This window comes from Canis lupus, chromosome 4 (assembly GCF_003254725.2).
Source record: "Canis lupus dingo isolate Sandy chromosome 4, ASM325472v2, whole genome shotgun sequence".
In the NCBI taxonomy this organism is placed as follows: Eukaryota; Metazoa; Chordata; class Mammalia; order Carnivora; family Canidae; genus Canis; species Canis lupus.
In genome coordinates, this window is record NC_064246.1 from 12,653,820 (window position 1) to 12,676,390 (window position 22,571).

Consider the following 22,571-nt stretch of genomic DNA (forward strand, 5'->3'; position numbering starts at 1 on the left):
TGGCTTCGAGGCTCTAACTTGGAGGTTATGAAAAAGTGGCTTTTCATTTTCAAACTCAGAGGAACTTGCTCCTTGTAGAGATAAGCCTGCCTTGTATTTCTTCTTACCAGAAAATGGATGTTATATCTTTTTGTCATAAAGCCATTAGGTTTCTAAATATAAGAGTTCCTTTCAAAACATGATCTTTAAGGATCCAAAAATGCAGAAGTGATAGAGATAAATAAAATGTGGGGGCAATGTGAATGCATTATATTTTAGAAAGAACTTGATCATTTATTAGTTTTCAGGTTTGCTAATCTTTCAGCTTAACTGTTCTTAAATGTATAATGGAATTTCCTAGCAATTTGTTTTTTAAAAATATTTTAAAATCCTCTTCAAAAAGGTATTTAATTCACTTTGCAACTCTGGCACAGGCATAAGGAACTGTCAGCTGGTGCAAGGAGGCTGCTGTTAGCTCTGGTTTTCCTGTGATGATCCTGCATTCAGCATGAAGCCCAGGACACGCTGCCTCCACTGTTAGAAGATTATGAACTACTCAGTCTGAGTGTAGTTTACTTTTTTGTATAATTTTACTTTATTTAGTTGACTGTTTCTTAGCCCAATCTCCCCCACCTTAAAGCTGTGTGGTTTTGCACAAGTGATACAACTTCTCCCATCCTAGTGTAAAATGGAAATCCTACCCACACCTCACAGGATTCCCGAGAGGAGTAAATGAAATAATGTAGATGAAACTTATCGTAGAACCTCATATCTGGGAATAAATGAAAGCTGTTACCTAAGTTAGTTTGAACTTTGTGTAAGTTTTGTTCACTTTATATTTGAAAGTCACAATAATAAGAGCTGAAGAGAACCTGAGGGTCTCCTGGCCCACTCACCCACAGGGGTACATCCCTGGGGGAAACTCAATGCTCTTACTGAGCATGAACTTCAGGGCCCTTCCTCTCCATCCTGGGATATCCCACCTTAGCTGTGAAGAGATCTTTGATCCAGCATGTCTCAGAGGCCATTGCTGGCATCTTGAGTGGGATACAGTGATTTGCCTGGGTCTGTCCCACACATAGAGGGAGGGCTAGTCATCCTGGTCCTGTCTCATTACATGCCAGCCATGATGACAACCAAAATTGCCCCTGCAGATTTCCAAATCTCCTCTGAAGAATGAGGATCCTCCTTCTGCTAATAAGAAACTGCGGATGTAATAGGACTCCAGAGAAGTCACCTCTGAGGAGAGGAGCATATACCAGGGGTTGGACAAGCTTCTTCTTGAGCACAGTTCTTTTCCCTGTATGACCAGAGCCCACCACAGCTCACAGCCAAGTATCCTCATTTCCCCTTCATTATGCATGTCATAGTACCTCTTCACCACCACTGCCACCATCCTACTTCTCCATCTAAAGACATGCAATGACTGGTAGACACAGAGATCGGAAAGGTGCTTACCAGTGCTGGCTGGCAGGTTGGGGGTTGGGGAGATGTTGTTTAAGGGCACAAACTTGCAACCAGTTGATAAATGAGTTCTGGAGAGCTAATGCACAGCCTGGTGAGTCTAGTCGACAATATTTGTCTGTTTCTGGTCTCATTTCACATTGGCAAGTGGGCTTCAGCCTCTGTTTCTTGGACTTGATTCTAATCCCTGTGTTTCCAGCACAATTTACTCTTCAATTTCTTTCCCAGCTATGCGAGCGCATGCCAATCTCCTACCTGAACTTGTCTTCTTGAACCTCCCGTACTGACTAGGGGGAGAGCCAGGAAATGACTGTTCATGTTTCTCAAGTTCACCCTTTGCAAACTTCTGGTTCTGCCCAGTCCTAATCTCTTCCTGCTAGGTGCCCGGGCACCTTTCCTGCACGTCCTTTAAGCCGCCAGAGGAAAAAGGGAAAGGTTCTGTCATGAGAAAACCTGCAGTCCTCAGGAGCAGACCAAGGTGTGCACCCCCGGAGGACAGTGCGGACAGACGCTGCTCCGAAGCTCAGCAGGGGGCAGAGTGGCCCTTTGCCGCTACTTGCACTCACTAGAGGAAATGGAAATGCTACAGCTGATGAATAATTCTCTTTCAAAGTGCAGATGAATAAAGTGAGCTCTGCCAGCTTTCACCTTAATAGAACTTTATTTCCCGGAATTTCAAAATAGGATTGATTTGGGTCATTTAAAACTGTTCTCAGTGCGACAATTCCAGAGCAGCACTGCAGGAAGCAGGGCACATGTCCAATGAGGAAAAGCGAAACAAAGAGAAGCATGTACCTTCCAATTTCTGTGACTTAGGTAGAATCCTTATGGTCTCAAACAATGTCATAGTAATTGTTTCTCAAAGGCCAACCTTCTCATGCTGACCAGTAGCGCTGCAAACTGTGGAAATCCCACATTCTGGGAAGCAACAGTTCTGACCATCTCTAGAAGTCCTCTCGAGAGCTGCCACGATGCCACTAGCTTGACTGACATAGGTCATGCTTTACCGGCAAATGTGTCTAACGTGACGGGCCTCCTCCCGGATGAAAGCAGCAGTAACAACCTCTGTCACAAGCCTGGCTGGGGCCCGTGCCCATGTGTTGTGGGTCATGCGCTGTACTGAGCAACTTATGTGGACTATCTCATCAGTCGTGAAGACATTACGCGTTAGGTACTATTACTGGACCCATTTTATGGATGATAAGGCTGAGGCATAACTGACTTGCCCAAGAGCACACAAAGTAAGCCACGGTGCCAGTGTGGGGCTCTGGCAGTGTGACTGAGATGCTGTTTATCGAGACACTGTCTCTTACCCATAGTGAAAGGGGAAGGGAAGGTGAAGGTGGCCTCTGTCACTGTCAGACAAGGTGGTCAGGCAGAGGGGAAAGGCTTGATTGACTCTCTCTCTCATCTGGCTCTTAGAAAAACCATAGGCCCAGTGATGAGGACACTCGCCCTGGACCATATCAATAACTGATGATGCCGCAGAATGAGAGCCAGGGGTCTGGCACAAACCTGAAGACTCCTCTTCTATGCTGCTACAACTTAGAAATGTCACCTCTCCAGAAAAAAAACAACACAGGTCCTATATTGCACAGTGAGATGTTAGTAAGTTCCAGCGTACTGATGATTTCAGATAAAAATGTTCCTTTAAGAAGTCCTATAGGAGGGGCGCCTGGCTGGCTCAGTCGGAAGAGCATGCAACTCTCAATCTTGGGGTTGCAAGTTCAAGCCCCATGCTGTGTGTAGAGATTACTTAAAAATAAAGTCTTAAAATTTTTTTAAAAATATTATATAGGAGACTCTCCTTTGATGTGGCATTCAGGAAGTGAAATGAAAAAGGCAGGAAGGAGATTGTATAGCATGCTAAGAGCAATTCTCTATAAAAGGTGTATCTCTCACCACTCTGCCCTTGGCTTACCGCTTTTGTTTGTCCTGATGTTACCATGGCAACAGTATTCTGGTTGATGTAGGAGCTGCATGGCTACTTTCCCACAACTCACATTCCTTTGCTAATGCTCCCACATCTCCATTTTCATTCCAAAGGTGGTTTATGCAAACCCACTTTAAAAAAAGTCTTGGTCTTTAATGCTGCTGAGCCTGTACTGGGAAATAAATCTAATTTACTCTATCTTTGAAAATATGTTATCAGTAGAAATTGAATGTGTTTGTGTGCGTGTGTTTGGTCTTTGTAAAGAAAGATATTTAATGTGAAAAAAATTAATAGGACTTTTATGGATGGTTTTTCTTTTCTTTATTTCTTAGTATTTTAAAAACAAATTGTATAATGCAGGAAAAATATATTAAAAAATATATTTTCATTGGTACTTCCACTCAAACCAAAGTAGAGTCCCCAGAAGGGCTGTACCTTAAAAAACCATTGCAAGAGCCACACTCTTCCTGGCACGATGCTCACCCTTCTCTATGTAGGAGGAGCTCAAGTCTTTTCTTGTACCATCTGATAGTGGCCTGGATTGAGACTTCATAGTCCAGTACCTGAGGCTCTGTTTAAAATACACTTAATTGAACAACGCTTTGGTGGCAGCCTTGGGTGACTGGCTTTTCGTTCTAGGCTTGTCTTCCAAGGCTATTTACCCCACTGAATAACGAGTCTTCCGGCTGCTCAAATAAACCTGCCCCTCAGCATGTGACATTCAGTCTGTGGATTTGGTGCACTGGCTTAAAATCCCACTATTAGAATCCTATGGATTTCCATCATCCTTAGGGCACTGATGTCAGCTCGGGAAGCAGTTTCGTACCACCAGGTGAGGCTCTGTTTGAAATTCTGAGACCAGGGAGAGGACTATGGCTTAGGAGAGTGGGTTTAAATAGAGGCTGGCTGCCCAGGAGTGGTAAGACATGGATGCCTCAAGTTATTTGTTCATTTACTCTTGAATTCAATAAATAGATACTAAACCCTTCGCAGTGCTAAATGTGGGCCTATTTCCAAAATGGGTACTAATACACGGGTCTGACTTTGAGGAATTGAAAATCTTGCAAGTACAAGGATGTGGGAGTTGCATTTCATTACACATCCTTCTTTGGCCTGCATAGGATTCCTGAGATAGGACATGCTGAGTGCTTAGCAAGAAGCTGAAACTTAGTAAATACTCAATAAATCATAACTAATTTAAAAATCATTATTACTATAAATTTCACCTACAGAAGGAAGAAAATGGACATCCACTGAGCCCCTATTCTGCAACAAGAAGGGTCCCACATGTTTTCCAATTGTTGCCCTCTGGCTGAATGGAACGTAGCTGGATGCCAAAGCACCGTTTCCTCAAAGGCAGATAAAGGGCTGTCAGGCAGGGAAAAAAAAGAGAGAGAGGGAGGAAAAAAACCATCCTACCTTCTTATAGTACAACAACAGAGGAATGGTTCTCTGAAATCAAATGCCTACCTCTCCTAAAAAAATCTACATGGCAAATATGTTGCTGAGTCTTCAGTGGAAGACAGGGAAGATGAACTGCCTGTGAGAGTGATCATCACAGGGTTCAAAACCTGGTGAATACTGGGGATGAGGATGTTCGCCAGGTGAGAAGAATATGTTCCAGGTGAGGAGCTCAGCAGTGAGGGCAAATGAGGCATCTTAGCACTCAAGGGGCTTAGCTAACGAGCAGAGTGTGCCAGACACGCAACACCATATACACGAAAGAACCTGCAATGTCTACTGTTGGAGATCAAGTTGGAGTGTGATGAGCACACCTGGTGATGTGACAGGGGTAGCAGCTTACGTTAGGGGTCAGGGAAAGCATGTGTGAGGAACAGCATGCAAAAACCCTTCATATGGATTAAAAAACAGGTTTTCAGAAGTCAAGTAACTATGCAGTAAAATCTCTGACAATTGGAGACCTCTCTGGAGATTTATCTCATTTCTAATGCTTCTGAACTGCACAGAGCATGCGTTGGGGAGAAAAGGCTACTTAAATGCTTCTAGTAATTTTTATTTCTCTTTTGCAAAAACATTTCAGTTTTATTTTTGGTGGTGGTGGTGGTGGTGGTGGTTTCTAGTTACATAATAAGAAAGGCAAAATACTCCTTTGGAGCAAGAAAGGGCAAGTCCATCAGGAGTAAAATTGCTCTGCAAAACTATTTAAGGGATCATTTTCCTTGGAGGAGGGAGTTACATTTAGAGATAATTATTATGTTGATGGGAAGAAAGACCTGAGACTAATGGTGTCTCAACTTTCTTCTAAAGAACTTTCTGTGCTGATGGAAATGTTATGTATTTAGTGTTAAGACGTAGCCACTAGCTATAGGTAGCTCTTGAGCACCCGAAACATGGTTATTGAGAATGAGAAACAGAATGTTGAATTTAATTTAATCTAAATTAAAGTTACTTCCAACTAGATGGTGGCTACTGATTAAGATGGCCTAGGTATAGAGAAAACACGGTTATCCCCCTCATTGGGCCCAGAGACTAAGTTAAGGTCTTAGAATCTGGCTGGAGAGACATAATAAAAGGGGTTTCCACTGGTAGGAAGGAAGATAGACTCTGTTTCTGGGTGTGTTCAGGAGGGTGGTACCCAGACTTACCCTGGGGAATGGGTCATAGTCTATGGACTTTAGGGGCAGTGTTGTCCAGAACCAGTCTCTCGGCTTTGCTTCTCTGATTTGAACCTCTTACATCAGTCTCTATGTTTTTAGGAAAGTCACATTTGGTATTATAGCCTAGAATTAGTCATGCTTTGGGGAATTAAGAGGAGACTGTGTTGTACGGTTTAGCATTTTGGGGCCTAAACAAATTACTAGAATAAGGGCAGTAGTTTACTCAAGTCTGAATCTCCAGATTAGCCCATAATAGAAGCTCTTTAATGTTTGTGAGGCTTAATTTAATTGAGAAAGGAAATCTCCAGATAATGTTTATCCATGAGCATTGCTTTGTTCATGCACATTCTGAGTCATGTTGACCTCTTATGTGGGCAGATTCTAACTCTGACATGTTTGTTTTTTTCACCATCAGGTTTAGCGGTTCACCTATTTAAAATAAAGTGACCTTGGAGCACCTGGGTGGCTCAGTCAGTTAAGCATCTGCCTTTTGGCTCAGGCCATGATCTCCAGGTCCTTGGATTGAGCCCCAATTCGGGCTTCCTGCTAAGCAGGGAGTCAGCTTCTCCCTTCCCTTGTGCATCCCCATTGATCATTCTCTCTTTCTCTCTCAAATAAATAAATAAGAATCTTAAAAAAAAAAGTAACCATTCATATGACTTAAGTGAGTTCAAATATGGCCCTGCACCTGCTAAAATCTTGTTCAAAACATCTGATAACCTTAAGAAAGGCAGTCCAATGGACAAGTTAACCAGTGATCTGAGACACGCATGCCAAGTTCTATCACACACAATTAGAATCTCATTAAGCAAAAAAAAAAAAAAAAAAAAGAATCTCATTAAGCTAAGTACCTGGGCCACAATCCCTCAGCCTCTCTGGGCCAGGTGCCTTCACAGCCAGATTTAGTGTCAAGAGGCAGGATGGGGCAGTTGGAATTGAGCCTTTTGAAATATAGTCATTAAAGGTATTGTCAACCATAAAACTCACTGTTCTTTTTTTTAATGCCTTTTTTTAAAAGATCTTACTTATTTATTCATGAGAGACACATAGAGAGACAGAGGAAGAAGCAGGCTCCATGCAGGGAGCCTGACATGGGTCTCAATCCTGGGTTTCCAGGATCATACCCTGGGCTGAAGGCGGTGATAAACCCCTGAGCCACCCAGGCTGCCCAAACTCACTGTTCTTAATAGAAGAATTCACACAATAAAAATCATATTAGAGTTACTTCACATATACAAAAATTGTCTCTATAGAGAACTATAAGATTTCCTTTGACAAGAAAATGAAAACTATATAATCCATGCTTCCCCTTCCACTACATATATCAAAGCCTGTAAGGCCTAAATTTGCTGTCTAGTTGTATTCACTGGTTCATTCCAGCTGCTTGGTAACATTTGCTTTTTCTGTTTCATCCTTAGATATCTTAATTTGTATACATTTAATCTGCAAGCCACCTGAAATCCTTTTGGAAACAAATGCAGTACAACACTCAAACACAGAAATCCCTAATTCAGAGATCAGAGATCAAAACCAAAAAGTACTAAATAGTAGGGCCAATATAAGGATGTTTTATTCAATTATCTTCTCCAAATGGGGAGTTGAATAATCATTTACAGGAGAAAAGCCAATGACACGAGAGAAGATTAAGTTGGGTGGTCCATTATATTTGATGAGAAAACTCTTAGCCAGCAAAATATTAATCTATCTCAGTCAATAAAGGAACTTTGCAGGCATCCACACAATAATTTGGCCTTCAGTTACTCCAGTGCAAAATGTTCCTTACAGGAATGATAATCAGTAGCAGCTCTGGTGTGTCTTAGTTACATTCTCTCCCCCAAGAGAGAGGAATGATTTGCTAAGAGAGCAGGGGTCAGGCATAAATTCTGACGGTGTAGGTGCCATGTCAGCAGACTCAATTCACGGGATGAAGAATGCAAAGGCTGCAATGAAGCGTGCAACAGCCACACCACTAATTCCCTGCAGAGGACACATGAGTCTCGCTCATGGATAATCCAAAAGGAAATATTAAAGATGTCACATGGGGTATCTTACATATACACCACAAAATTATAATACGAAAATCAAAACTGACATCACAATAAAAATCAAGGAAAGGTGTAGTAAACAGGCAAGCATGCAATAAATCGGTTTCAGAATTGCCAAGACAGAGGTACACACTCGCCATTGGCGAGGATCTGTTTTAGTGATGCATACGTTAGCTACCCCTGCAGAGAAGCACAGAAAGCAATCTGTTCTGCTGTGTACTCCCTTTAGCCACACCACGTTTGATTCTGCCTCATATCTGCTTTGGAAACGCACATCTACCGCGTGTGGGAAAGGATTCCAGAAGAGCTGTCCTTGTTCCTATCCCCCAGCTCTCCCTGCTAACAGGTAGTCATTGTCTAGGTCATGTCCTCAGCCCTCAGGGAACTACGAGGCTCTGTCTGCCTTTCTCCTCACTCTGTCCCAGCCAGTGAGCAGAAATCACAGCCCCCAAAGACAAGGGCCACTGTTGCTTTTTCATTTACCTCTAACCATGTCATCAACAGCTCATTCAGACCCGGTTCCTGAGACATATGATTTATGGTTATGATTTGCAGCTAGTTCTTAGCAAGCAGTGCTTAATGATCCTTCCTTTATTGTTCTGTCCAGGTAAAAGCTGCTCCCATCTGTGTTCCGGGGCATCTTATTTTCAGCTGCTGTTTCTGCCACACCCCCAGGGGACCCGTGACACAGAAAGAGCCCACTGAAACCGGCTGGGGGAGGCCCCAGCACCAAAGTGCAGATATGCTGGGTTCCTGGGTAATAGAATTGCTAGAGATTCGGAAGCTAAAATGGATTTCTTTAGGCTGTCTATGAAGACTAGTTCTTCTCAGATGTCCTAAAGCAAGTCATCAATCACCAACCACGGAGGGAAGCCTAGAGTATCGGGGTGTAAGTGACCGCACAGGCCTCCGACGAAGTACAATCGAATTTAAACCACAGCCTTCAGCTCAGAGTGTAGGTAGGCTTCATTAATTAGGGATGACTGGAGAAAATGCTTTTGTAAATCAGTGAAAAGGCTGAATTTTAGCATATTTTAAACCAAAGCACAGTGCGATTATTTTAAACCACAGGCAATGGTAACAATACAGGTCTGCAATCTCCACTGATCTTTAATCGATGAATTAGCATTTGTTTGTAATTAGCACATTCATTGTCTTAATGTAAACGGATGCTTTGGAATTGCTTGAAGGAGTCTGGAAATACTGTAATTTGTCCTCTTAAAGTCCTTACACATTGCCCCCATCTTCTTATTTTCAGCAGCATCAGGAAGTTTCTGAACAATGGCAGGAGGACAAACTTCAAACGGCACCCTGACATAAATTTTCCAAATGTCCTAATTAGAAGATGTGACTTAATGAGGTTTTCATTATACTGTGAATTACAGAAATAAAACCAGAAGATGCATCGTCGAGACAAGAACTTCAGTTTTAGCAGTGATATGCCCCTGTGAAAGACGGATGCTTAACTTCATCCTTCAAAATGTCAAATTGGGCTGCAGGTCAGCCATGTCACCGACTCCCCTGGACACACATCACGCAGTAAGAACACAGCTCTGCAGTGACATGAGCTGATGGGCACTCCTGAGTCACTGAAACCGATACAGGATTTCTGCAACCGATGACAAGAGGGCAGGAAATAGCTTTTATATTAGTACAATAGGAGTTCTTATTAATTTTTATAGAACTAATGAGTTAGAAGAGAAAAGGGAGAAAGAACACCTAAAGTCACGTGAGGGAGACAGGACTGGAGCAGCTTGGAGCTTTGGGGCAGAAATCCTGCCCTTCCTAATCTGCTGGGCCTGGGATCCTGGACCAGCCACTTCTTATTGCCAAGCTTTGGTTTCCTCTTCTCTAAAACAGGGGTAAATAACACTTTTTTTGATATTCAAGTAAATGAGATAAATATGCTTAGCCTGGCATCTGCCATGCAGGAGTAGCTTCAAAGATGGTATTACTTCTACTGCTCTGGCAAATGCTGGTACTAGGATGTGGTCTCTCTCCAGTCTCCTCCTGCTCCATTCGAAATCCCAGTGCTGATGCCACTGTTGCCCGATGATGTGTCATGCCCTGTGCTCAGTGCTTTACATGCACTCTCTTAATTCCCAGTGACCCAGTGAGGGAGTGGTGATATTATTTTATCTTTATTATTTAATTTCATAATTCACACTGTTTCATCTTATCAATGAGGAAACAGATGGGCACCAAGAAAATGTAAAGCCAAAATTGGAACACAAGGAGTCTGAATCCTGAGCCCACACTTTTGGGCTGCTCCCTATCCTGCTTCATATTTCATTTCTTCTTCTGATGAGGTTTCTCATGATCAGGCCTACCATCAGACAGGTGTTTACACTCAGAGTGGTACTACTCTGGATGGCTGAGCTGCTACCCAGTGGTCCACAGGGTACAGAGAACTTATCCAGGGTCCATAATCTTGTTACTTGTTAGGAAAGAACATAGAGGGTAGACAACGAAAGCAGAAGACGGTCTCTATTTTGGCAGTTGTGAGGTTTGGGTCTCATCCAGATGTTTCACCCTATTCCCATCTCCGAGGTCGAGACTCTGCTAGCTGAAGCACTATTAGTGCCATTTGACCTATTTCTAACAGTCTCAGAAATTTCTACTTGGGGAAGGGTTTGTACTTCCCAGTCATGGTTCCTTGAGTCACATCTTCTACATATCCCTTGTATATGTTCCCTCTGCCCCCACCCCCCTATGACTATGGCTTATTTTTCCTGTTAGGAAACAGGCACACCTGTATAAAAGCCAGAAAATGCAGTAGGAGACCTAGAAAAATCACAGCTTTCACTGACTAGTAGGTAGGACCCTCAGAGGTCAGCTGTCTCAACCCCCTCCTCATGCTGGGCAAGGAGAGAGAATTGTTTCACATGCTTTCAGGGCAGATCATACTGCCTTGCTCTTACCCTCGCAGTGAAGTCCACAGCAGCCGCTCGGTTTAACAGCAACGTGGCTACATTGATATTTCCATAGTGAGCAGCTATGTGGAGCGGAGTGAAGCCACTCTGCAAAGAAAACATAGCAGACATTCAATTGACTCCTGCCAGCCCCTCGTCTGACACGTTAATACCATAACCCTGCCCAAATAAAAGTGAGGAAGCAAAATATGCTGAGGTCCACATTCCATTCTGTACTAGGTTTCTTTCAATTAGTGCCAATTGTTCATAGGGTTTCAAATAAACGCCACACTCACAGGCAGAGGAATAGCCAGGAAGGAACCAAGGGTGCAGACTGAATAATTTTAGTAATCCAGTAGCAGAACTATACAGAAGCCAACATTTCAAAAACTCAAAATAGGGATGACAAAAAAAAATCCAGAGCTTATAGAAAGTTTGATTAGTACCACTGTTTCATTATCGATGATGGAATTGTCCATTAGGAACTCTTGGTCAAAATTCAATTTGTTTAATATATTCAATGTAGAGTAAATGCCAATTTTAATGATACAAGCAATTTGGGGGGAGATAACTATAATTGGCCTTGTATCCTGGGTGACTGCATTTTATAAAGAATGCACAGGCTGGTCTCTTTATTAGCAAATGCCTATTCCATAACACAGTTTTCTACCTTAGGCATACCACGGTCATTTTACTTCCTTGAAAAATGCTAAAACATGCAGCGATTCACTTAGTCCCCAAAGATTGAAACCTTATAGGAACTAGATGCATTTCTAAATTATTAGCAAGCTTCTTAGCCATGCTAGCTATCTCACTGAGTCTTGTGGGAGGGGTGGGAATATTGGTACCATTCAGAGGTAATTTTGATTTTGCTGACACCACTGAGGGTAAGTGTCATGCAGAACTCCAAAGAATCAGTCCTGGATGAGTAGAATGACAGGGTTGTCTGCAGCTTTAGGTAGAGCTGATAAGCATCTAAAGCGCCCAAACTCTTCATCTCACACAACTCTATTGGCGATATCCTTCATTCTCAAGGATTCCTCATTCTTCCTGTCCAACACCAGGTTCAGCTGCAGAAAGCCCTGGTAATCAAACTACTATCTTCTCTGGCACATGCTACTTTTGGGGGCAGGGAGTAAAGCAGGTATCTAGCCTACAGAGGCGATGCAAAGAAGGAGGGAGAGAAATGAGACAGCAGCACTAGGTAATGGGAGAATGATGATGCAGGTATAGATTATATGCACATGTTTATATATATGTATATATACCTCTGTTGTTCTATTCACCACCATCTAGGTTAACACATTTGGAAGCAAAGAGGAGGAAAAAATGAACGGTTAGTTTGCTCTTGGTGACATGGAGGGCAGCAAGCTCATGGCAGCTAAGTGATGAGGATGGAAGCTAGGACAGGAGTACAATAGGCACAGAAAGAAAGCTAGACTGAATGAAGGGCTACACAATGGCCTTTCCAAATGCCACATTTCCTTCACAGAGACTTTCAAGGAACACACGTCAAGGCCAATGAAAATGTTCGGCTGGGACTCTGGCTGCCGGCATGCTCTCCACAACTGGTTGATACTCAGTGCATTGCCTCTCATCTTAGATACCAACCGAAGGTGTATTTGTGCACACTGTTGTTAGCGCTTTGTGATTTTCCACCCTGGTGTGTGAGCTGAAGTGTCAGAGACATTCCAAATGTCTGTTGAAAGGGAGGAAACTAGCAGGTGCCTATCAATCGACCTTGGGGGTGGCCTCCCTGCTGGCCCGCACTGGGGGGCATCTGCAGTCACCTCCTAGCTTGGAATGCTCAGGGGGCTGTGCCTTCAGTTGGCTGGCTTGGACACGCATTTTTATTCCTCCCCATGAAGTGAGGGTTTGGCGTAGCCAGGAGGGAGGCCGGGCATTCTTACGGTGTGGGCGCCTAACAGGAGAGTGGCATGAGCAGCCCACCTCCTTCGTGCCTCACCTTTGACTCTATGTCCGCATTGTTGTCATTCTGCAGCAGCAGGGCCGCGGCCTTCGTGTCGTCTTTCCGGGCAGCAATGTGAAGAGCTGGAAGACGCACTTTCCCTTTAGTGTCATTTTCTAGCAGGAGGGAAACTACTTGATCATGACCTTGTTGCAAAGCTACTGCCAACGGTGTGAAGCCATCCTGCAAATAAACAGATGAGTCAAGACTGGCCCGAGTGGACGTGTTCTTTTTAATTAACAAATAAGCATGCGACCAAGTGACCAATTCTTGTTTAGGGTTGTTAAAGCTAGCATATTCAGGTACACAGGTATCCGAAAAGACACACACACACACACACACACACACACACACACATATATGTATATAAATACTTCTATTTATATTTATATATTTACCAAAGCAGAAAATAATAAAAAATTCGTAGTAAGTTTATGTGTTTTTTTTTCTGTTAAAATGTGATATAGATTACTTGGGTAAATTCTGAAATTACATAAAAGTACTGCATAGAGAAGAAAAAGTTACCATAATTTCAATACCCAGAAAATAACTGTACTGAAAACAATAATATTTCAGGTTAAATCTAGGCAAATTTTTCAAAGGCTCTTAATAAAGTAAGCTATAAAAATTTCACCTGATGTTTTAAAACTAGGGGAGAGGCCTGTGTGCTTCCTCACTCTGCCTCGTTGCCTCGCACACACCTGGTGGCCAATCTGCACATGTTAACTAATGAACAGGGTGACTGCTGTTTTAAGAAAGGTCTTTGGCTTCTCTGACCAGTGAAGGGGGAAGACACAGGGATTGTGCGAACTATGACGAGAACAAATTGAAATACACACTCAGATCTGTATGTTTTGAGTCGTCCCATTGTACTGCCCTGGGACTTCACAAAGAGAAGACAGCTACGGATTTCACTGTGGTTAGGTAATTTGTGGAGGATCCAGTGTTGCTGACAGTAGAATAAACAGCACAGAGGAAAAAACCCTACGACTGGCTCAAATTTGAATTCTCCCATGCTTTTATTGTCATGTACTCAGAAGAACATTTATAAATTATTTTTATTAGAGAACTGGCAAGTAAGTTACTTATTTTCTTTGGGTCCTGATATTTGATACTGGTAGCCCTGGTGCCACACGTAGAGGACTACTCCAGTGGAAGGGTGTCGGTACAGGAGAAAGAGAAAAGCTAATTACTTGCTTACTAATGTCTTGTCCTTCTTCCTAAAAGACCACCTTCATCATTCTTTTCCTTGCTGGACAACCAGACAAGGGCTCCTATCACTTATTTGAGTGCATGCACATCAGTGTATTTACATTGAAGGATGTGCAAAATGTTGGGCCCAAACACTTACAGGACAGTATTGCCCAGGCTCTTATATAAATCCGTTCCTGCTGTGTCCTTACCAATTGCAGTGTGCAAACTACTTCTACCCTGGCTTCTATGCTCATGCTACGTCCCCCACCCTGAAAGGTCCTCCTTCTCACTCTACATATATAAATTCTGTCTACTTTTCATGCTTCGAGATCCAGCTGAATTTCCATCTGCCCCCTTTCAACTTTTCCAAGAAAACCCCAAAGAGGAAAAGGATGATCATTAATATAGCTAGAAGGACTTTCTCTGCAGCCTTAAGAAAGATGTAAGAAAGGCTGAATACAACCAAGACATGACCAAAAAGACATCATGGGTTTACACTTAAGGGGATAAAGTTTAGAAATGCAGTTTAATGTTATAAGAAAGATGCTTTCCATAACTGTGCAAATATATGACCTCATTTTCATAAAGATAAATATGTGTGTTGTATACACATACCAAAAGGTCTTAATGAATAAAGAAAATGTTACCTCTAGGGAAAGTTACCAGTGGCTTTTCCTTCTTTTTGCTTTTTACCGTACTTTCTCATTGATGTAATCTATTACTTTTGCAAAAGAAAAGGAAAGGACATTTCTTAAAGGATAGAATGGTAGAAGGAAAATTGTGTATTAGAAGTGAATGTGGCAACTCACTTGTAAAACCTGGACAAAATCTAAGGGGTAAAAAGGATAGCCGGCTTCTGGTTCTGAATCAAAACTAAATGGCTGTATTTTCTGCTAATATGACATTTTAAACCTGTAGGGCCTATACATAAAGGAAACTCCTTTGCATCAGAAAATAAACTGCAGCAGAGACCATCAGCACCCTTAAGAATGTGCTTCCTGCAATAAGCCAATTAAAGACACTAAGATGCCAGCTCTAAGGTGTCAATAGCTAAAATTAGCAACTCCAGATTTTGGTTCCAAACCTAGTTTAAATGGTTTGGTTCACTCAGTGCAGTTATTCTTAAACAACAACAACAACAACAAAATACATGGGGCACCTGGGTAGCTCAAGTTGGTTAAGCAGCCAACTCTTGATTTTGGCTCAGGCATGATCTCAGGATTGTGAGATGGAGCCTCCCATCAGGCACTGTGCTCTGTGATGAGACTGCTTGAGATTCTCTCCCTCTCCCTCTGCCCCCATCCCCGCTTTGTGCTCTCCTAAAAATACATATTTTTTTTTTAAAGAAGAAAAATACAAGCCAAAAGGAAACATGATAGAAGCTCCATGAAAACCTTCTCTGCCTTGTGAAGTATCTGGCACATAATGGGTGTCTAATAATTACTTGTGGGGTCAATGAACAAATACATTTACCTCATGATTCAGAATCTTAACTAGTAAAAAAAGGAATCTATCTATCTATCTATCTATCTGGAAAAAATTGGATATCCAGTACACTGTTAATACAGAAGAGGTTTTAAAAACCAGAATCATGCCAAACACTTAGCAGTAAGTTCAACTTACATTTGCTTCTAAAGTAGAGATACTTAGTGATCTATTCATCACAGTCTAAAAGAATACTACCTGTCCTTCATAGGCAAAGAAAGTACTATGAAATCACTTTCATTAGGATATTTATATTATTTAGTATTTCCATCCAAAAATGGGAATTGATTTTTCTCTTATCCCACAAGTAGGCATTGCTCTGTGCCTACCAAATGTATGGTCTTTTCTTAGCAGCCAGTAGTTATTTTTTTACCTACCTTTAAGAATATCATTATAAAAACAATACATTCCCATGATAAAAATCTTCAACAGTATGGAAGGGTATAAAGTGAAAAGTGAATCTGCCTCCCACGGCTCAGAATAAACCTCTGAGAATACTATGGACATTTTCTTCTATTGGTAAGTATAGGCTTGCCTCATTTTTGATAATGCTGAATAGCATTTTATTATGTATTATTATGTATTATAATATTATTAAACAGGTTTCCTACTGGTACATATTTAGGTTCGTTCCAGTTTTTAAAAAATGTTCATACTAATTCTGCTGATGAACTTCTCACATACTGTTTTTGTATTCCCCTCTAATACATCTATGATGTAAATTCCTAGAAGCAGAATTGTTAAGTAAAAAGTTACATGAATTCTAACTTAGACAGTTACTGCTAAATGTTCTGCAAAAAGGGTTGCAACCAATGATCAACTTTACCAACAGTGTAGGAAAGTTCCAATTTCTTCTACTCTTCAAATTATTTTCCTCATCCCCTTGGTGAAAGACTGGATCTCATTTTTTTTTTTTTGGATCTCATTTTTGAACTGATTAATAAATTAATATTTCTTTGACTATGAGTGAGGATGTGATATTTTCATACATTTATGGTCATTTGTATTTCTTTTTGTGTGAACTGCCTCTTCATTTATTTAGTGGTTTCCCCAAAAGGCACGATCTCAAAGCAGGGTGAGGTTATATGCAATTCCTCTATTGCGATCTTTCTTTGCCATTTGGAAAACATGTCAGAATATAAGAGAAGCAGTATTATTACAGGAATAATCCTGCATCTGTTTTCATTGTTTTGTTAAGAATAGAGAATATTTAAATGTTGATCTTTTAATATTATCAATAGATTTCTAGTGATATACTTCACAAGGAACACAATCTTCCACTAAGTTTAGTTTAAAAAATAAACTGTATTACTTAAAACAGCCCCGATGATTTAAGTAGGTTTTTATTTTAAAATAACTCCTCTGAGATTCAAGGATACAAAATTTTCTTCACTACCATGTTTACCTAACACTTAAAAACATATAATAGCTTTGCTGAAAAGTGTGCATTAAATCTAGTTAACTTAAGAAATACATAAATTCAGTGATTATAATTATAGAAACTTGTATTTAGAAAAAACAGATTTCAAACTTATCTTACTACAAACATATTTCAAAGAATTGGTTGCTTTTGAGGCAAAATTATAAGAAACAGAAAAATGTTCTAAAACAAATATGTAGATATTAAACAAATAGCTCAATTATAAGGTAGAGCCAGGCATTTAAGAGCCGAAAGGGTATCTATGCAATGGAAGATTCTTTAAAGATTGATAACAGACTTTCTAATGTATTTCATAAACATTGAAGAATCCTCACATTTGTATATGACTAACTAAAACTCTAGTGGGACAGATTCTCCATGTTACAAGTCCAGACTTACAAAATGCCCTGTAAACATGTAAACTCACCCACAGAAAGAGCCAGCATATCTTACCTCTGTGGCTAGGCTCTGGCTTGCACCATTGTCAAGAAGAAACTTGACAACTTCCAGGTGGTTTTCCTGGGCTGCCATATACAATGGCGTGAAACCATTCTGCAAAAGAAGAAGTAAAACGTTTGTCTGTGGCTTTCTTATAGGGCCATTGTAGTTTTCCACTTTACTGATATGATATGTTCCATAAAATGTTCATGCATAATAATTTTAATAATGCTTTAATATAGATATTCATATTTATTAGAGAGCCTAAGCATGACAGATTAAGAATAGTGTAATTCAAAATTAGAGTTCATAATTTATAACTTGAGTGCAGTTCATAGTTAATAGTGTATAATTCACACCAACAGATACACTTTAGATAAATAAGTACATTTGTTTAATCATCAGCCTCTTATTGAGTGCCTACCATGAGTAAAGGATTTTCTTAGATGATATAAGGATATGAAGAAAAACACATTTGGTCATTTTCCCAATGAGTTTTTTTCCCACTCAAAGATTATCTCTTTTATTTATTTTCTTTATTTTTTTTAATTTATTTTTTATTGGTGTTCAATTTACTAACATACAGAATAACACCCAGTGCCCGTCACCCATTCACTCCCACCCCCCGCCCTCCTCCCCTTCTACCACCCCTAGTTCGTTTCCCAGAGTTAGCAGTCTTTACGTTCTGTCTCCCTTTCTGATATTTCCCACACATTTCTTCTCCCTTCCCTTATATTCCCTTTCACTATTATTTATATTCCCCAAATGAATGAGAACATATAATGTTTGTCCTTCTCCGACTGACTTACTTCACTCAGCATAATACCCTCCAGTTCCATCCACGTTGAAGCAAATGGTGGGTATTTGTCATTTCTAATAGCTGAGTAAGATTATCTCTTTTAAATAAAAGGTCCAATACTTTCACATAAAATTAAGCGTCTAAAATAATTCCCAATTTGGAAGGATTTGTATTAATTTCAAATAGCTTCAAACTTGCCACAGGTGAGGCAACTTGAAACAAAGGAAAGAACACCAGTATGCAAAAGGATATATACTTCAATTTCAAAACAAAATTCAATTAATAGTTTATTTTTTGTAAGTTTCCTGCCTTGCATTCTTTTTTGCAAAGACATGGATTTTCATGTTCAGAATACACACACGCACACACACATTCATACATGTACATATACATGTGCACACATCCTCTATGTGTGTATATTTATGTTTGTCTGAAATGTGGCCAACTGCCAAAGAACCTGGATTCAAGTACATGAATGTATACACTGCATCTTAAGCTTTTTATTAAAATACGTTGTATATGCATGGTTGCCCTCTAGAATGGTTGCCCTCTAGAATAATTTATTTCACATCTATGAAATATTTTCATATGCTGTCAGTGTAATATTTTAAAATCTTATTGCAAAAAAATAAAAATAAAAAAAATAAAATCTTATTGCAAAATGTATGCATCGAAACAGATATTTTTCAAACTATAACAAATTTTCTTTGAATACATTTTTCAGAATACAGTTCTATTTAACTGAATATTTAAAAATGTTTATTGTGTACATTATGCAATTGCAAAGAATAAAAGTAATATATTCTAAATAAAATATACCAAATATTATTCAACCTTTTGTGATTCAAAAGGTTTAGGTCATCATTATAAATATCACTTACTATATGATTACCTTACTTATCTATAATTCAGCCTCTGGTGACATCACTTTTTTGGCTTTTAGCTGAGAATTTAAAAGTAAGTTAAAAAGATTCTTGTGCTGATAAAAGTGATGTCATGTAACAAACCTACCATAGTGTATATACTTTATTCATCAGAGAGTTCCTCTATTCTACTTACTCTATTTTACACATAGTTGTAACAAGCTAGGTTATCTAGTTGCCAAGCTCAAAATTAGAGACACAAATTTAGAGGCAGTAGAATATGACACAGCATTCGAGCTTCCTTCCTTTAAATTATCTAGCTACTAACATCATTGTTACTCCGTTCTATCATGAATGGTTTTATCAACATTAAATACGAAACATAGAAAACCTGCAACACAATGTGTGTGTACACATGTGTGTGTGCCCGTTCGTGTGTATGTGCCTGGTGTGTTTCATCTTTATCACTCTTCCCAGAGCTATGAGGGAAACTGAAAGGTAGTTTAGGATTACCTTTATGTTGCTATTTTTTTGTTATCCTAATTTGACTAAAATGAAAGAGCATTTTATCATTGGTTGAGTTAAATATCCTTTAAAACCCAAAACAAAAGAAAAAAAAAACTATTGAAAATATTAAGAAAGAAGAGAAAGATAAAAACCAAGGTGGATTTTTGTGATAGCTCTGTGAACTACTGGGTATTTGTCTTTCTTCTTCAGCTGAAATTTCTAGATGGAAGGTTCAGATTTTAGGAGTAAAGTTCTTAAGAAAAATTTTGAAAAGAGATCTTATTCTCTCAACTTCAGGGCAGAGTTTTGCTGTAGTTCAAGATTACATAAGGAGCACTGGTCTACCTACAAATATGTGGCTTCTGGCCCAATGTATGCAGGCTGTTCTTAAATTTATCTTCCAGATCCAAACATTTCATGACCCAGGAAGATAATCTAAAGCCATGTACTGATGTTTAAAGGATACTGTTCTTACAGACCTGGAGCTTTCAAATTATTCCACATGCCCTTTCCACAACAGTAAGGAGTAAACTGTGTGGAACTGCAATTACTCAAAAATATTATGTAGGTAAGGATCACAGCAAGACTGAGCCCTGTAATTAATTGTTTTCCACAATTACTACTACTACTACTACTACTACTACTTTTCTTCTTCCTCTTCCTCTTCCTCCTCCTCCTCTTCCTCTTCCTCCTCTTCTTCTTCTTCGTCTTCCTCTCCTTCTCCTTCTCCTTTTTGAGTGCTTCCCATTCTATTGCATTACTTGAATGCTGGCCATTTTCCGAATGGTCACATTCTTTCAAATATTTTCATTTTTATGCGCTTTTATTAATATATAATTCACATACCATAAAACTCACCTATCTAAAGTATACAATTTAGTGGGTATTAGTATGTTCATAAACTTGGGCAACCATTCCCACTATCTAATTCCAGAACATTTCATCACTGCAAAAAGGAACTCGATACCATTGGTATTCACTCCCATTCATCCTTCCCCAGCCCCCTCTGGCAACCACTCATCTGCCTTCTCTCTATGGATTTGCCTGTTCTGAACATTTCATACAAATGGACAAATGGAATCACACAATATAATTGATATATATTGAATGGTCTCATTTTACTTCTGCTGTTCATAGTGATAAAATGTTTTTGGTGTTTTCCTCCATAATGGAAATTTCCACCTTATTGGGAGTGTTTGAGTGCTTGTGTGGCTTGTGTGTTTATTTTGTTTTGCTTTAGTTTTGGTTACCAAGCATCTGTTTCCCCTTCTGGCAATATCACTCCTATTTTCTTTGGGGGACCTACCTATTCCCTGAAATGTGGGTAGCACTTGTCTTGTCTTTGAGACAAATTAGCCTGCCCTTTTTCAACTACAGGCCAGGCATGTGTGCAGAACATCTTCTGTTTGCTCTTCCAGGGCTACTCTCTATCTTTCTCAATTCTGCTTTCTGCCAAATCCCTGCCTCTCCACCTTCAAATGATCTGGAGAGACCACATTGAAGGGCAACTTTACCACTTAGCTTCTGGTTACTCTTACCCCGACTATCTAATTTCCAAAGCTTTCCAAAAATCGTCTTTCACTCCCTATTCTATGTGTTCTCCATGTAATTACAATAAATTTTCTTTTTCACTCAAGTTAGTTTCTATTGTTTTAATCCCAATAACACCAATTAATACAAATCTCACCTATCAAGAAACGATCAACAGGGACATGAGAACACATGTGCACTATTTAGTTATGTTTCTAGGGAGTAATTATAAGCATTCTTTGGAAAGACTGAATTAAAATATTACTATTACTCTCTGGTACAAAGAAGCTTAAGGCACAAATAATTCAATGTGTTGTCACTGGACAACCTATAGCTGAAATTATTTTTTGTAAAATAGTACCTGGATTAGAAGAATGGTCAGATTTCAGAAAGAATGTTATTTTTCTAAGAAAAAAAAAAGTACACCACTGCTTTTTTATTTTTTTAATTAATTTCCTAACTTAGGAAATTTCCAAAACAAAGAGCTGGCCAAAATGGAACATATGGGTGACCAATTTACATTTTTTCCCCCTCTATCAACAATGGACTCAATTTTCAAAAGGCAGAACTGCTCAAGATTGAGAAAGTATGTTCTTTGATACCTGATTTTTTTTTTTTCCATTATCTTCAACACTTTCTGCTCGGGACATTTATTGTGGTGCAATCGAAAGCATGAGAATATGCAGACCTACAGTTTTATAGATCAGACTGAAGCATGCTGTCCAATATCCACCAAAATAAAGTCCTTCTATTATTCCATTTAAGTAAGGGCTTACATTTCATCCATGAACTTTTCTTATCCATCCTATGTTCCTACAGTCAGCCTGTGTACATCATGAAATACTCCTCTGAATTATGAGGAGCAAGTAAGGGCAAGGTGGTAGATTTGGCAAGGGCACTGATTTATGTGATTATACTGATTTTTGTGAACATTGGTTAGATTACAGGTGTGTTATAAGGTCAAGGTCAGGGAGACTCTATCATATCTATTTTCTGACTTCATCAAGACCTGACCTCCCCACCATAGAAAACATTTAAAAATACAGAAAGACCAAGGAGGCACGGGTTTAATCAAAGGATCTTGTTCTTTCTGAAAAGGATCCACAGAAACCCAGTATCAGAAGTTACCTGTTTCACCCCTGGGTGGAGATGGGTGGGGACTGGGCAGATGGGGGTCAAGAATGGGAGGAAGACCTTCATTTTGTCTTTCCATGCATTTTTATGGTAGAACCATGTGAATATATTCAGAACTTAAATAAATACGATATAAAAATTTAAGAAAACAACCCCCAAAGGTCTCCTCTTTGTTAATACTGCTATGAAAATTTGTCCACTTAAAATAGTTTGATAGTTATGGTAAAATATTATCTAAAACATATTTTGCTTCTTTATAAACACAGTTTGTGCCTTATATG

General features: G+C 39.7%; 1 protein-coding gene across 13 annotated transcripts in view; it reads right to left on the reverse strand.

The window, feature by feature from the left end:
- ANK3 (ankyrin 3) overlaps positions 1-22,571 on the reverse strand; it is a 673,376-nt gene that overhangs the window by 195,582 nt on the left and 455,223 nt on the right. For 9 of the 13 annotated variants that reach the window (XM_035715395.2, XM_035715390.2, XM_035715385.2 and 6 more), the window contains exons 5-7: positions 17,473-17,571; positions 12,918-13,103; positions 10,961-11,059 (exon numbers count right to left, since the gene is read on the reverse strand). In XM_035715395.2, the coding sequence (XP_035571288.1) occupies positions 10,961-11,059; positions 12,918-13,103; positions 17,473-17,571 (384 nt within the window). Of the gene's footprint in view, positions 1-10,960; positions 11,060-12,219; positions 12,244-12,917; positions 13,104-17,472; positions 17,572-22,571 lie in introns of all 13 variants that reach the window. The other 4 variants (XM_049108953.1, XM_049108954.1, XM_049108956.1 and 1 more) reach the window with 1 other exon arrangement.